Raw genomic sequence first — 16,119 nt, forward strand, 5'->3', positions numbered from 1 at the left:
TGTACTATGTACATTTTTAAATTTTTTTTTTTTTTTTTTTTTTTTTTTCCCTTAATGTGAATGTGGCGTTTTTTAAAAGTCCACCGTACTAGTAAACCTTTCTGTCTCTATCAAAATCCCGCTCGCTTGTTCAACTGTTTGCCATTATTTGAGTGTATTTGGTAGGTTTGTTTCATAGGAGGTACCTGTTATCTAGGGAAATCTCCTAAGTAGATCTTTGTTTCAGTTTACTTTGCCCATGTTGGTAAGTGAAGAGACCCAGCAACTAAACTAATCACTTTATGGAAGACGATGATTCCCATAGAGATTTTCACAAGGTAATAAGACGCAAGTTCCGTGGCCTCTGTAAAATTACCCAGCCTACAGTCTTATGGTTATAAAATTCCTAATGTCCTTTATTTCTTTTGGAAACAACTGTAGGATACATTTGTTCACTGTGTAATATACTACACATGGTAGTTTTCTCTAATGCACCATACAAAGTCCATAGAAAACTTGCTACATGTTATTTTACATTCATTAATCGGAGTGCCTGAAGTTGTCAGTCAAGTAGGCTAGTTGGAGCCATGAGTTATCCTTTTGATACTGTTCTGCAAGCTTCTGGAAATCATGTCATTTTATGCTCTATTTGGGTCTCCCATGGGCTAAAATGAACAATTTACCACACACCCATTGTTCTGTAATAGACTGTTTTTATTGACAAGGGAAACTATTGAACTCATTTTCTTACATTGCTAATAATCACAACTAGGGATTAATAAATACAAGCAGCTTTTTTGTCATGTGCAGTATGAAGTATAGCCTAGTAAGTAGTGAGAAAGTAAGCAAATTGCCCAAGGAATAGCTGTAAAGAATAGTATGGCAGAGTAATGCATTGAAATAGTCTGATATTATTTTACTTTTCTTTCAAAGATATGAAACTACACTATGGAGATCTCACTGACAGTACCTGTTTGGTCAAAATAATTAATGATGTCAAACCTACTGAAATCTATAATCTAGGAGCTCAGAGCCATGTAAAGGTAAGTAATTTCACGGTTCCTTATGTTGCGTGCGCTTTTTCATTTTTTTTTTTTTTTTATTGGAGTGGAACTTAAATCAGAATTTGGGCAAACTTTTGAGCTTGGAGGTGGAGTAAGGAATTCTGCGATCTACCTTTTTAACACGGGTACCTTTTGGGTTATACTGCTGCCTACCAAAGGGTTGGACACTGACAGGCAAACTGTTGGCTGGCTCAGTATAAACCCTTCTACCACCAGGATGCCTGTTATTTGAGAGTTTCCTATGAGGATGGACATCTGCTCTTTATGCTCTGCTGTGTTGAAACCAACCTGGTTTTGCTTGCAGCATTGCCCACTGGCAGTACTAATGTCTGCAGCCTAGAGTTGAGTTGCCCTCTGCTCCTAGAGTCTATCCACTTATAAGAGTTCTCCTAGGCTCTTTTGGGTGTGGCTGCATACTTTTACTACTGCTATGCAAAACATTATGGCCCAATTTACCCATTTATTTGCTGACCTATTAGCCATGTTCCCACAATCTCTTCCCATTGTGGATCCAGCAGTATAAGACACCTATGTTTTTAAGGGCCTGGCGAAAAAGTGGTATTTTTTTTTCTAGAGCTCTGTTCAGTCTGGTGGGCCCTGCTCTTCACCAATTATTAGCTGACTTTACTTTGTTAAACTGTTTTATTGCTCAAAATCCCTTAAACAAAATCTGATCACTGCTGCGGTTGATCCCTTACTTATCGAACGTGCTCAACACATGGCTGTAGCTTTAAGTTTGTTGTGATTTGATACAGGCCTTCCATTTTAAAGCCTGCTTGTCTCATATCAATACGTATGTGTAGCGTACTTTGTAAGTGTTCTATTATAGAACCCTTGTGCAAGGAACCATTTGATCTGCGTTTAGGGGACATCGCTTCATGCCCAATTTATACTATTGGTAGCAACAGTATATCTTAGTGAAGGAAGCCTAAGGAACAAAGTGCTAAGTCTTCCTTTCTACAAAAACATCTATAGACCTACTCCTCAAGACTACTGTATGAATAAGCATATCAGCTTAGGTTTGGTTCAAGGTGTTGAACACTTTAAGTCAGAAAATTGCAATTTTTTGATCTAAACACCACTGAAGTTGTTCGGAGAAAGGGAGGGGGGGAGGTCTTGAAAATGAATTACCATTTTCAAAGCTAATGGGCGAAGGATGGTCCAAAATGCATTCGGAGCTGTGCTGCCATGGAGACCTCTATCGATGCAAAAAAAATAGTGGGGAGTGTCCTATTGTTTGTGTAACTTCAAGGGCGACATGGGAGAAACCCCAATCCTTTCAAGTGCATGCTTGGGAGAATGCATTTTAAGTAGTTTGTGGTGTTACAAAACAGTTTATTGGGAACAGTGTCAGCAATACAGTATTGTGGCATTACATTTTACATATTTAACTTTCGTTACTGTTAAATTGTATTGAAAGGTAAAGAATCCACAATAGGTTGGAAAGGTATAGGTTACTCTTAACCACTTAAGCCCCGGAGGATTTTCCTGCTAAATGACCAGGGGGTATTTTGCGATTCTGCACTGCGTGACTTTAACGGACAATTGCGCGGTCGTGCGATGCTGTACCTAAACTAATTTGACGTCCTTTTTTTTCACAAACAGAGCTTTCTTTTGGTGGTATTTGATCACCTGTGCGCTTTTTACTTTTTGCGCTATAAACAAAAAAAGAGCGTACATTTTGCAAAAATAACAATATTTTTCACATTTTTTATATGATTCCCCAAAAAAAATGTAAAAATCAAAATTTTTTAACATTTTCGGCCAATTTGTTTTATGCTACATATGTTTGGTAAAAAAAATCGCAAAAAGCGTATTTTTATTGGTTTGCGCAAAAGTTATCGCGTTTACGAACAAAGGGAAAGATTTTTGTCTTTTTTTTTTTTTTAACGCGTAATGGCGGCGATCTGCGTTTTTTTTTTTTTTTTCGGTACTGCGACATTGGGGCGGACAGATCGGACCCTTGACTGACATTTTTGACACTTTTGGGGTTACCAGTGACATTTCTACAGTAATCAGTGCTATACATATGCACTGTTACTGTAAAAATACACTGGTAGTGAAGGGGTTAACTTTATTTGGGAGGGAGGGGCTGTGTGTGTCCCTAGGGGCGTGCTTTCTACTGTGATTGGCTGTGGCTTGAGCTGTAAGGACACTGATCAACGGATCTACATAGTAGATCCGTGTGATCAGTGTCTTTACACCGAGGAGAATGACAGGCAGCTTGTTTACACAAGCCGCCTGACTTTCTCCCTCTCCCCCGACGATCGCCGAGTGACCGGCGGACATCGGGTCCGCCAGTCACACGCGCGGGGGGGGGGTCCGTGACCGCGCGGGAGCGCGCCTCCGCGGGCGCGCGCTCGCTCCCCAGAGCCTCACAGGCTAGCGACGTAGACCTACGTCACTCTGCCTGTGAGGGGCTGACTGCCGCAGTAAATATACTGTGAGCAGTCGGCAAGCGGTTAAACAAAAAATAAGGCTATAGCCCTCAATTTTGTACAAATTGGCCAGTGGCACAACAGTTTGATAACAAAGTTTGGGACTTTGCTTTCACATTTGTTGCCAACACCAGTAAAGCTCCTCTTCATGTACAGCTGGCCTTTTTTGTGAAGCATGCCATTACATCGGTGCAACAGTGGTGTGCACAATTCCCTTCCCATTTGTTTTCCCACTTTTGCCATAGCTGCTATTTAATTTTAGTAAATCCCCTTGACTTAAAAGCAAGGTTAAAAATGTTACTGAGCTGACTACTCCTTTCAGCAATCTGAGGATCAAAGGCATACTGGGCATGACAAGGGTTCCTGCTAGTAACAATGTGGACAAGAGGTTCTTTTGATCCACAGTTGGGGACACTAAATATGGACATCTGCATACCTCCAAACATTTGAACTTCAGAATGAGGGACAAGACCCCCCCCTCCCCCTACAGGGTGGTGTTCTGCTCTCCGCCTACTCCTCTGTGTACAGGAAAACATAGGGAGGAGGAGGGGCGGCTTCAGTGCACTCCGATCTGCACGGAGTGGCTTGTCAGAGGCAGTTGGTGAGAGAATGCCCGCTGCCATGTGTTGCTCACGGTGTGTGGGAACAAGCTGCCCCTATGGACAGGGACCACATTTCTGGATTGTTCCAAGTTATGGACCTCTTGCCTCCAGGTTTAACAACAAACTGGGCAGGTTTGCCTTCAGATATAGGGATCATCTTGTGGAAGCAGTGGATACTCGGGCCCACTAACAGGCCAGGTTTGCAAGATAACTAAGTTGCATCACAGGTGATCTCATTTGCTGCTCAGTGATTGCAGTATTCTAGTCTGCATCTCCCCAAGGTAATACTTAAAATCTGGCCTGTTAGTGGGCCCCGAGGACTGGAGTTATGGACCACTGCTCTAGTTACTTAACCCTTCCTGTGAATCAACGTACCTATACGTCGGCTCGGAGAAGTGGTTGTACCATTCTTTCGAGTCAGTGGTTGGCTTTCAGAAAATAACAGCCGATGCAGCTCAGGAGCGCCGCCTTCTGCAGCTCTGCCTTGGTCTCCCGTCCCACCAAGAGACCCGAGCAACCAGCCGCCAAGTCCGCCTGCTGGTTGGAGTCCTATACAAGAAAAATTCCCCTATGTATGGGACTGTGAATGCCACTGAACACTGTTTTGTATAAAAATATCTTTATTTATTCCAAAATATGAACCAAACAAACAGTAACATAAATCAATAACATCACAGGGCATTAAAATATGCATGCATATGACAGACCAAATACCGAACCAAATAGGGGCGCTTAGGTGTACAAGGTGATCATGGAACCGGAACCGACCCTACGCGTTTCGGGCAAAAAAGCCCTTCTTCAGGGTTCACCCAAAGCTCCAGATACAATACCTAGTATATCCTTAGCGTCTAGCCCTACGGATTGGATTGGTCTGTCAGCTAAAAAATGGTATTGCTACCATCAGGAGGAATGCCCAAATTCCCACAGGCCCAATCAAGGGCTACGAAGTCCGTGAGAGCATAAGAGAAGTAGTAGCATCCGCCCAGAGGGACCAGCAGGGCACCACGATGACCAGTAAGAAAATTGGCTCAATATGAACTACTCCCATAAAGGGGAGGGGGATATATTCATATGGCAACCTGTAATATACAGGGAAGATAAGACCACAGAGGGTTATATGTAGTACAAGTAGTAGTAGTCTTGTATAGGTGAAATCAAGGTGCATATGTATCTGTCCCTAGTCTTGCTATGGGCTTGGCATCCTCTGCAGAACGGGTCCGCAGCTTCCCTATGGGAGGCGACCTGTGAGGCGACCAGGTCGCCTCACAGGTCGCCCTAGTGTGAACCGGCACTTAAAGGAAGAGTGGCGGTATCTTTACATATGGGCTTTAATAGTCTGGCTTCACCTTCTCTATGGTGTATGAGAGGTAAGATGTAGCCCAGCAGGAGAAATACTGCATCACATTTTTTGTTTAATGTAAAATCAGTGATGTGTTACATAAAACTAGGCATGTGACGATATCAGATTTCCATGCTGCGATTAATTGATTAGGGTTTTGTCACGGTATACGGTATTATCACGGTATTCAATTATTAAACTAAATTATTAAATTTCTACCTCACTTCAATTTCATTGCTGAATTTAGGGACTTTGGTTCACTTTTGCACATAATTATATAGTCAGTCAGTACAGACTCTGTGAACCAGGCCTAAAATAAGCCATCAAGCAGTGTCTGGCCTGCCTGGTGATGACTGGTCCTGGCGCTCTGATCCGATGGCCTGGTCATTAGGGGCTAAATCCTTGCGGCCCAGAAGTGGTCAAACCTGCAGGAGGACCGGTGTTTTTATTTGTAAATTACTTTTCACATGCTTTAGGCCTAGTTCACATGTATGCGGGTTGGCGGTTCACATGTATGCGGGTTGGATCTGTTCCTCTATAGTCAAGTCATTCCAATCTGGATGTTTGTAGCTCAATCAAAGTTGATCATTGCAGTCTTGTATGCTTGGGGTTGGCCATCTTCAAAGGGTTATTGTGTATGTACAATATGGGAAGGATCTGTCATTTCAACCCTTATTATTGCAAAAGTTGCAGTAATCTTAATACTAGAAAATGTTATTTTGTTTGCTCAGCAACTGATTACCAGGCAATGCTTTCCTAAATTCTGACCTTGAACAGCATGTTGTGCTTGAATAACTTCTAATGCTATCCAAAGTTGTTGTTATGCTGTAAATCAAGGTATAATGCAATGAAACACACCTTGAGTATCTGTGAGAAACAAGTTATTAAAGTTATTGTGATGTAGCCTTGGGATATATTTAGACAATGGAGTACTGTATTTAGTGGATCTGGTTGAGTTAATGTTGTAATGGGACCTTACACTTCCTCCAAATAAAACAGTTGATGTACATTTGCTGCATACAGTAAACCTACAGGTCTTTTCACATACATTTTTAAATGTCTTCAAGTAATTATTTCTAAGCACTCTGCAATAATTTAACACCACTAAAGAATGGTATGTATGTATGTATGTATGTATGTATGTATGCCTTCTACACATGTATTACTTTTTAGGTCATTTTGAATACAAAAGTAAATTTTCAGAGATTGCACGAGTTGGTGTTTCTTTATCATTCCACTGGTTTCAGGCTACTAGAATTTTTCAGTTTCATTGAGGTGTTTATTGGGAAAAGCAAAGAGCCATTTGAGAACAGGTTTAATGCAGAAGAATTTAAATTTTGAGATGGGACTAACCACACTAGTGTAAAATCAATGTAGATTAACTGAATGTGTATTGCAGGGTACTGTAACAAGTTCAAACAAAAATAGTCAGAATTCTTTTTGCTCTCTTCACACCTATGCTTCATACCATGTGCATTATGATGCATCAAAACACTTGTTACTTTTGCATCCTATTGTTCAACAATGACGTGTTGAAATACACATGATTACAAAATAGGTGTAAGGCAAACCTTAAAGTATTTCAGATTTTTTATTTTTTTTGGTCAGCAGTTACAAATTTTTAAAATTTTTAAAAATCTGGTGCCTGGCTGGAGTCCAGTGTGGTCCTCCTGTAAGCCAGTTCTTACTGCTGTGGGTCCCTAGTGCCACTAACTTGAACTTAAATCAGCTGTGGCTTCCTAAGGAATAGTGATGAGCTGAAAACCCCTCCCCCCCCCCCCCGGTTTGGTTCGCACCAGAACAACTCGAACACGGGAAATGTTCGTTAAAACATGCAAACTAAATTGAAGTCTATGGGACTTGAACATGAAAAATCAAGTCAATTTTAAAGGCTTAAAATGCGACTTATTGCCCAAAAAAGTGTATGGGGGTCTGGGCACTGCCCTGGGGGACATGTACCAATGCACATGGGGGCAAGGTGCTTTTGGGGCCACCCCAAAGCACCCTCGCCATGTTGAGGTCAAGTGGCCTGGTATGGTTCAGGAGGGGGGGTGCTCGCTCGTCCCCCCCCCTTATTCTGTCCAGCCAGGCTGCTTGCTCGGATAAGGGTCTGGTATTGATTTTGGGGGGGACCCCACTGTTTTTTTTCTTTCACTTTTTTGGTGTGGGGACCCCACTCCGGTTTTTTCATGTTTTTTTTTTTTTTATCTGTATTGCCAGGAGCCCAACCATACATTACAGCCACGAGCAAGTTTAAATGTCATAAGAATCAGCCCTAATCGTCACTGCACTGCTTGACATATCCTGCAATAACATATATATATATTACACTGCCTGATCTATTACTAGATACAATGCAAAATCCACGAACTACTTGCATAATCTCTCTCCTAACACTATAAATGGCTACCGTATAAGCAGCAGCTTTATCTAGTGTGGGGTGTGGACTTAGCCCCTGAACCATGATTGGCTAAAGTCACCCTGCCTTTGGCCAATGATGGACATTGTGCTGTGATTGGCCAAAGCATACATGTCATGTGCATGCTTTTGGCCAATCATCAGACAATCAGTAATTTATTCACTGCACCATCGCAGTGCATTATGGGGCACTCATTGGCGGGCAAACTTCCCGCCGAGCGCCCCTGTTTGTGTGTTAAGCGAGCACACAAACGCCGGATGTTCGAGTTGAACTTGTGTTCGACTCAAAGCTCATCCCTACTGAGGAACCATAGCCAGGCCCCATTGTGCGTGCGCACAGCACCCTGTAAATGATCCTGCACCCTCCTGGCACATGTAATGTGTCCCAGGACACTTTAGGATGCTGCAAAGACAAACCTTGCGGAAATTGGAGCATGTACTAATAAATATCGGTGCCCTATTGGAAGATTTCCTTATCCTGTTCTGGTAGCAACTCAGAATTTTGGATTTACCCTCAGTAGTGATCAGGACAATTAGAGTGATGGTACCTAATGGAGACAGACCGCAAAAAAAAAAAATGAACAGTGGTCCCTACTAGTTTATCCAAAGCTATAGGCAAAAAAAAAAACACTTTAAGCATAAATTAAGATCTCTAAACAAAGTCTGACACCCATAATGAGTGTCTGCCATATGTAAAATATTTGCTTGGCCGATTAAAATAAACAAGGTTTCTTGCATTTGCTTACAGTAAATAAAAGGCCAGTTTACAGTCCATTGCCTGAAAACCCTACGAGTGCTTCCCCAACCCTTAATGCTGGTAGCCTACATAGAATTATTTTTTGAGTTTCCAAAGGCCTCCTAATCTGTACGTACTTAATGCTATTGTGTTGTAGTTGGGTGGTAAGTTGTGATGCAAATAATGCTTAGACGCAACCTTCTTTATAGGTTATTTCCACTGGGTGCTCCAGTTTCCTCCCACTGTTTTAAAACGGAAGTGGGTTGGTAGGATTCTTCCCAGACTTATGGGCCATACTCACTATAAGATTTTCCGAAGACTTTTTTCTTTAGACTTACCAAAACCAGATAATGAGGTCAAACCTAAACATATAATTTGTATGAAATCTGGCAGGCCCTTGCTCTACATAGAAAAGGTAAATCTGAAGGAAGTCTAACCACAAAAGTTGGATAGTGTGTATTCAGCTTTAGTCTGTGTGAGTTGGAACGCTAGGTTGTAACCTCTTTAGGAAAAGAACTGATATATTGTGAATGATTCATTGTACCATGAAGAGCAGGGTAATGTGTATTAGGAAAATTGGTAAGGGAGGGTAGACCCTTTTCTGAACTTCCTCTAGTTCCAAGGACCTCTTTTTAGAGGATTGGTGCCAAAAACTGTGCAGCATACTCACAAGGCTGAATCCGGGTTTTGTAACATTGTATCTTTTTTTTTTTTTTTTTTTCTTCTTGTATTCATTACAATGGTATACTGGCTTTGTTAGCTGCAGCCTAGCATTACATGCTAATGTTGACACTGGCCTTCAAGGACCCCCAGATCTTCGTTTATCCTGGACTCCCCACAGAGAAGGACCTGTGTAGCTTCCATGCATATTTTTAGCTCTCAAGTGCATACCTTTTTTACACACATATATATATATATATATATATATATATATATATATATATATATATATATTGAACCTTCTCTGCAATGTATCTGCCCACCCCTCAATTTTATCAAGATCTTGTAGAGCTTCTACATCCTGTTGTGAATTTATTGCAGTGTATAGCTTGGTATTATCAGCAAATACGGCCATTGAGCTATTCTCGGACCAATTCCATTTGTCTTGTTTATAAAATGATCTAAATCCAAGGACCAATCCATGGGGCACTCTGCTCACTATCTTAGATCATTCTGAAAATTAGCCATTTGCCACTACCTTTTGTTAAACATTCCTATAACCAGAATTCTATCCATGAACATACAATTCCTTCAATTCCAATAAACTTTAACTTGCGAATTAAGCATTTGTGGGGAACTGTATTGAATGTTTTAGCAAAGTCTATTTAAACTATATCCACTGGCCGCCTCTTATCTAACCTACTGCTCACTTCTTCATGGGTTGTTAAAAGGGTTGGTCTGACAAGCTGGTTAGGGCTAATTGGTCTTCAAACTACCTGGCATGCATCTCAATCCCTTTTTGATTATCCTCTGTACCGCATTTGCTTTTTGGTTGGTACTATGCCAGTAAATAAGGTCGTCTTAAATTAAAAACAATGGCCTGGCTCTAACTTGGCTAAGCTTGGAGTGGGGGAGTTATCTGGTCCTAAAGATTTGTTCACATTACATTTTATAGTGTTTTTTTGCTTCAAATTTGTCTCTTTATGTATAAAGTAAAAAATGTATTTAATACATCTGCCTTCTCCTCGTCACCTGTAACTAACTTCCTTTTTGTATGTCAGGCCTGGGTGTTCTGTCCTCGCCTTTTAACGATTGCTAGATTTCAAGAATTTATTTCTATATTTTTTTTTTTAGGTTTATTTCTATCACAATGTTTTTCATAGTTTATTTTAGCTGCCTTAGTTGCACGCTTAACATTGTTTTGTTGCATTCCTTGCAGTCTTAAAAAGGCCAGTAATAACCTTTCCGTCCTTTTTTTTTTTTTTTTTTACATTATATATATATATATATATATATATATTATATATTTTTTTTAAGGCCACCGCCCCCCCCCCCCCCCCTTTGAATTTAGCCACCTTGATTTTACCTTGGCTCTTTTACGTTACCCGAAGGAACTGACGAATGCCTTTTTAATACGTCCTTAAACACTCCCAAATGTCTTCAGTGTGCTTTGTTGAGAAATTTGGTCCCAGTTTGTAAAGAACCCAGCTCATTTTAAATACTGGATTTTTTATGACTTATGTGCCACAAACAGAGCGTGTGAGAATGTATGCACACTAATCTTGGATCTCCTATGGTTTTTTTTTTTTTTTTCCACTTGTTGCTGAACTGGAACGTTGCAGAACTGGAACTTTGCAAAGTTCAGGAAATGTGGGACGAGCGGTGGCAAAATGTGTTGTCATTTTAAAACCACAATGAGGACATTATGGTATTTCCACATAAATCCCTTCTGTGCCCATCCAAATTAGGAATTGTGCAACCTTTACTTGACGGACTGTCCAGTGGTAACCTCTTTTACTGACTCATAACATTGGCTCCACAAGCCTGCTTTCTCTGCCCTGTATGACAGTATGAACTCAAATCGGCTTCTTACAGCATCTGTGAAAGAATCATGACTCTTGGCAATAATAAGAAGAATATTTTACTCAGAGCTCCTTGTGGAATTTGGGGATTTGTCTGCTTCAACAAGTTATATTTCTGAAATCTGTTTTACTTAAGACCTTGGAGAAATGTAATTATTTAACATGATTGTGGGGCACCACTTCTATTTTCATACTCAGAAGTTAACTGCATATAGGTAGTGACATGCATCATAATCACTGTAATTTGGGAATGCAGTCAGAAATAAGGCGAGTGACTGCGGTTGACTAAGATCACCGCTGTAGCTGTGAAAATGTATGTGCATAGAAATGGCATATCTTTGAACCTGCCCCCACCTCAAAACTCCTGATTTCTTGTACCATCATTAGGATGAATAAAGTTTTCTTCAAAAATGCTGTTTAATAAAGTTACTGTTTTGACTATGTCAGATTAAAAAAGTGATACATTTTTGAACACTGTACACAGATGACGTATGTAGCCTTTTGTGTTTATTTTGGCTTATATTTGTGCAGAATAACGTTTTCTATCACTCTCACTTCCAGTCAGTTTTATGTGGGCTGTGCAGAAAGCAAGGAAAATAAAATAATAGGAAGTTAGTCTGGTTTCCTGAAGGAAACCAATGAAGATGAAATTGGTTCTTGGAATGAACACAGAGTCTGGGAAGGACTGTCAGAAGAGCTTGTACTGAATCATAAATAGTAAGCACTGTGACTCAGAGAGATGCTACACACAGACTGGCTTAATGCAGCCTTGTTGACGCAATGTGGGAGAAAACAATCTTGACTTCTACTTATGAGCGTCTTAAAATAGCAAGCCTCTGGACCATGACTTCATGCTGATGGCGATTGGTGGAACAGACTGGGCACTGAGTAGTTTTAGCCATTCTTAGGGGCGTGGTTTAGGAGAGTAGTGACCTGTATTCATCTGTCTGAGCAAAAAAAGTCTAAACAGTAGCTCATTCACATCAGGGGAGTATTAAGTAATGGATGTGAAAAAGTTTGCCTGTAGCTTTTGGTAAAACTTAAATTAATTATCCTGTATAGTCAGGGGAATTTTTGTGAAGTTAGCTTCCTAAAATATGGTACCAATTGCTCAGGGTTTTTTTTTATCCTAATGGAAGCTTGCTTTATGGCTTGTTTATGGATGCACGCAACACCAGTTGGTAGTGCAAATAAACAGGTGCCTCCTTAACAGCAGGCTAAAACGACAGACAGGAGCGTGGGATACTGTGGCTTTTATTCTTAGAAAAAATTGCGCACTACCAGTTTGAAATCTGGTAGATCAGCGTGGGAAGAAGAGGGCAGCAGGACAGACACCTAGCCAAGCAAAGCTGAAGCAGCCTCAGCTCCCGATCTAATAGCCAGCATATAGGAATCTTCCTCTGACAGCTTTCAAAAGAAGCACCAATAGATGGTGTCCTCAGCCACTAGCTGTTGCCTTGTGGTAACCTCTGTGCAGGGCATAAGGGGCAGGGTCTTATGGTTTGGGTTGTGTCTTAACAGCAGGCTTGGGAAACACTTGCAAATGGGAAGGGGGTTCCTAGAGACCGAGGAAGAGACTAAAAAAATCCACCATTTTTCCTAAATGAGAAGTTCATTTTACCAAAAATGCACATTTTTTGCAGGTAAAATATGTATTTGTTTCTTGCTAGGGACCTGTAAAGGTTGGTGCATTTGTAACATGTTACCCCCTGAATATGGGTGTAACATGTCACAAAAGGTGAACCTATCCTGCCCCCTTTAAGCAAAGGTGGGGACTTGGATGGGTTGACACAGTGGGCTATGTGGCATTTGATTTGACATGTGTATTGTCAGTTTGATATGAGTTCTTAAGTTGTCACAAATAGTTTAATGAAAACTAACTTGCATTTGTAACCTGTTATAATCTGAATATGGGTATAACATGCTACAAAAGGTGAACTTATCCTGTGTGTGGACCTACTATTTGGGGGAAGACTTTATTTTTAAATACTTTTACTACCAGGATATATTGGCTATTATCTTGTTCAAGAAAAGACACATTTGCCTCCTTTTGAACAAAGGCGGGGACTTGGATGGGTTGACACATTTGGCTATGTGGGATTTGATTTATGAAATGTCCGTTTTTGATACAAGTTTTTAAGGTGGTATAAATGTGTCATAACCCCAGGCACCCAGCTGACCAGAATGTTTTAATGTACCTTTTTTGTATGCATTTTAAGATTTTGTATAAGTAAACCTTTTTTGGGAAGAAAGCTTAATGTACTGTGTTTTTATTATCCAGGTTCTTTTCTGTTTTTGAAAATGTGGAATAGATGTGCTTTATAAATATCTGAGACGGTCAGTACTTGGACCATATAGCTGGCGTTTTATGGAGCGGTGTTAATTGATGCCTTATTGGCCTTCTTTCATAAAGGCTAATGTATGCGAAGTAATTTGTGTGTGAAACAATTGTCTATTAAGGTTTAGGTGGAGTTTGCGGTTTGCAGCCTATTATCAGACCACACAAAGCAATCCCTAGTGTATCCTGAGCTATCCATCTTCTAATTAGTGTATGGTTTGTCTTTATTACACTGAATAATGAAAGCAAATATTGTTGTAGTAATTAAATATAATTTATCCAGTAATGACTAGACATCATGTGGACATGAATATACTATCTGTTCTGTACTGTGCTAGACTAAAAACGTGATCTAGTTGCACATTGGCTGATAGCAGCATTGCTATAGGGTGGTTTAAATTATTTACATTCCATTTGTTCTAGTCTGCTGAAATACTTTAGCAAAATAGTTTAGTCAAAACTAACTTGCATTCATTGTTTAACGTTTCATCATTCAAAATGGGACTTATTTTAGTTTTAGCCTGGTAGGTTTTCTGTGATATTTTGTCTAGTCTGCCATTTTGTAGATTAAAAAAAAACTGCATATATTTAAGTTGGATACATCTGTTCAATGTAGTTTCTAGCCAGCAGGTGGGGCTTTTATCCTTTTTGTATGTCTTCTTTTACCTGTTGAAAAAAGCTCATTGTTCAGAGTTCAGTAGCTCAACCTAGTATTTACACTTAACGAATGGGATAGAGGAGCAATTTCATGGACAGCTGCATGAGATTTCATTCAGATGAAACCTGCCTCAAGGGCAGTCCATTTCAGCTCTTTTTAAATAGCCCGTAGAAGTTTAGGAATCTGCCTTAAAGCGGAGTTCCGGCCACAAAATCGATGATCGAATTTGGGCCATCCGCTTGCTATAGCTAACCTGAAGGAGAAATGGGTAGTTAGGATTTTTTTTTTTACTCGCCTTGTAATTGCAGAAAAAAAATACTCACCTGTCTTCCACTTCCTCCCTCGGCCGCACGGCCCGGTCGTCACTTCCACTTTGCAATGATTCCTGGGAGCTGAACGTCATCGCTCCCAGGAATCAATGCGCCTGCACCGGCCCTAACGTCTGTTCCGGAGCAGGCGCGTCATACCTTGCTAAACAGCTTCTGGGCATGCCCAGAAGCTGTGCAGGGATGACGCTGCAGACCCAGAAGTGACGGCGGGGCCGGTGCAGTGCATCGTGGGACTGAAGAGGACGCGGAAGAGGATCTCGCTGGCTTCAAGCTGCCCACACCTGAGATGGCAGCGCTGGAGAAGAAATTTTAAAAGTATTTCTTCTAAAAGGTAAGTGTGAACTGGGACAGATAAGAGGCTAGCCATTGTGGAATGCACTAGCCCTGACTGTTCACTGAATTTTTTTTTTTGTGGCCGGAACTCCGCTTTAATATATATTTTAAAGCGTTCCAGCCTGTGTAAAAAAATACTGTAGCTGCTGTTGTTTTTTTTTTTTTTTTTAAATGTAAGTACGCTTACCTGTCCAGGGATCCCACAATGTCGGCACCCCAAGCCAACCTAACGGCTGCAGGCGCCGGCACCTCCACTAAGGGAAATAGTAGCCTGCGGCTGCACAGCCTGTTTCCTACTGAGCATGCGCAAGCTGCACGTTCTTAATGGTCTGTCTTCTGGGACCTGTGTGTCTCCCAGAAGGCGGGGGGGCAGAAATTTCATAGATCTCCACACGATTGCGGCAATCTTTCCCGGAAGTGGGAGTTGGTACCTGATTTTGACAAGTATCAGCTCCCCCCCCCCCCCCTTTGAAAGGTGCCCAACGTGGCAGCAGAGGGAAGGAGGAAGCAAAGAAGGGCAGCGTTCCCTTTTGGGTGGAGCTCCACTTTAAGATCTCAAGCATTGTATATAACTGCTCAGATTTAGTAAAGCGTTATTAAACCCAGGACTCTGCATTCACTATATCTGGTCTCCCACAGTACACAACATGGAAATGCAAAAGTTTTAGTAAATATAAACTGCTAAATACCTTTTTCTCAGCTGTATATAGCAGTCTTGTGACTTCTATTAGTGTCTGGTTAAAGCTTGTAGGAGGAGTTTTCATTCTCTTGTGACTGTTCAATGAGGCTGCATGACCCCTGACCCTCTGTCTGGATAGTGCTAATTGGCCCTGTGCTGATCATATGCACGCTCCTATAAAAAAAAAAAAAAAAAAAAAAAACTCAATGCATAATAACTGAGCATGTGCAGAGTGCCCCCTGAGCATGTGCAGAGTGCCCCCAAGTCACTGTTCTATCAGCAAATTTGATTGTGAAAAAAGAATCCAAGAAGACAGGACCAAACAGCCTTTTTACACAATGCAGAGAATTAACACCTTAGGTTCCACAATGAGTATAACAAGCATGCTTTACTGCATTTACAGACTGATTTTACAGTTATGAGTTTAGTAACACTTGAGGCAAAGTGTTTTATATATATATATATATATATATATATATATATATATATATATATATATATATATATATATATATATATATATATATATATATATATATATATATATATATATATATAAAAAAAACTTGAAGGTATATTCTGCCTCTTTTTTTTTTTTTTTGTGGAGCTCTGTCTGAAGTCCTCCTAATCTTTGTCAAGAATGAGCTGCCAGCACATTGTCAATTTTTTAATGCAGTGAACTAC

General features: G+C 40.6%; 1 protein-coding gene across 1 annotated transcript in view; it reads left to right on the forward strand.

Moving 5' to 3' along the window:
- Window positions 1-16,119, forward strand: part of GMDS (GDP-mannose 4,6-dehydratase) — an 813,218-nt gene that overhangs the window by 161,017 nt on the left and 636,082 nt on the right. Inside the window, exon 5 of the mRNA XM_082259505.1 lies at window positions 913-1,022. Within this exon, the coding sequence (XP_082115631.1) occupies window positions 913-1,022 (110 nt within the window). The remainder of the gene's footprint in view (window positions 1-912; window positions 1,023-16,119) is intronic.

Source organism: Pelophylax lessonae, assembly GCF_965119305.1.
Source record: "Pelophylax lessonae genome assembly, chromosome: 5".
NCBI classification, from domain to species: domain Eukaryota; kingdom Metazoa; phylum Chordata; class Amphibia; order Anura; family Ranidae; genus Pelophylax; species Pelophylax lessonae.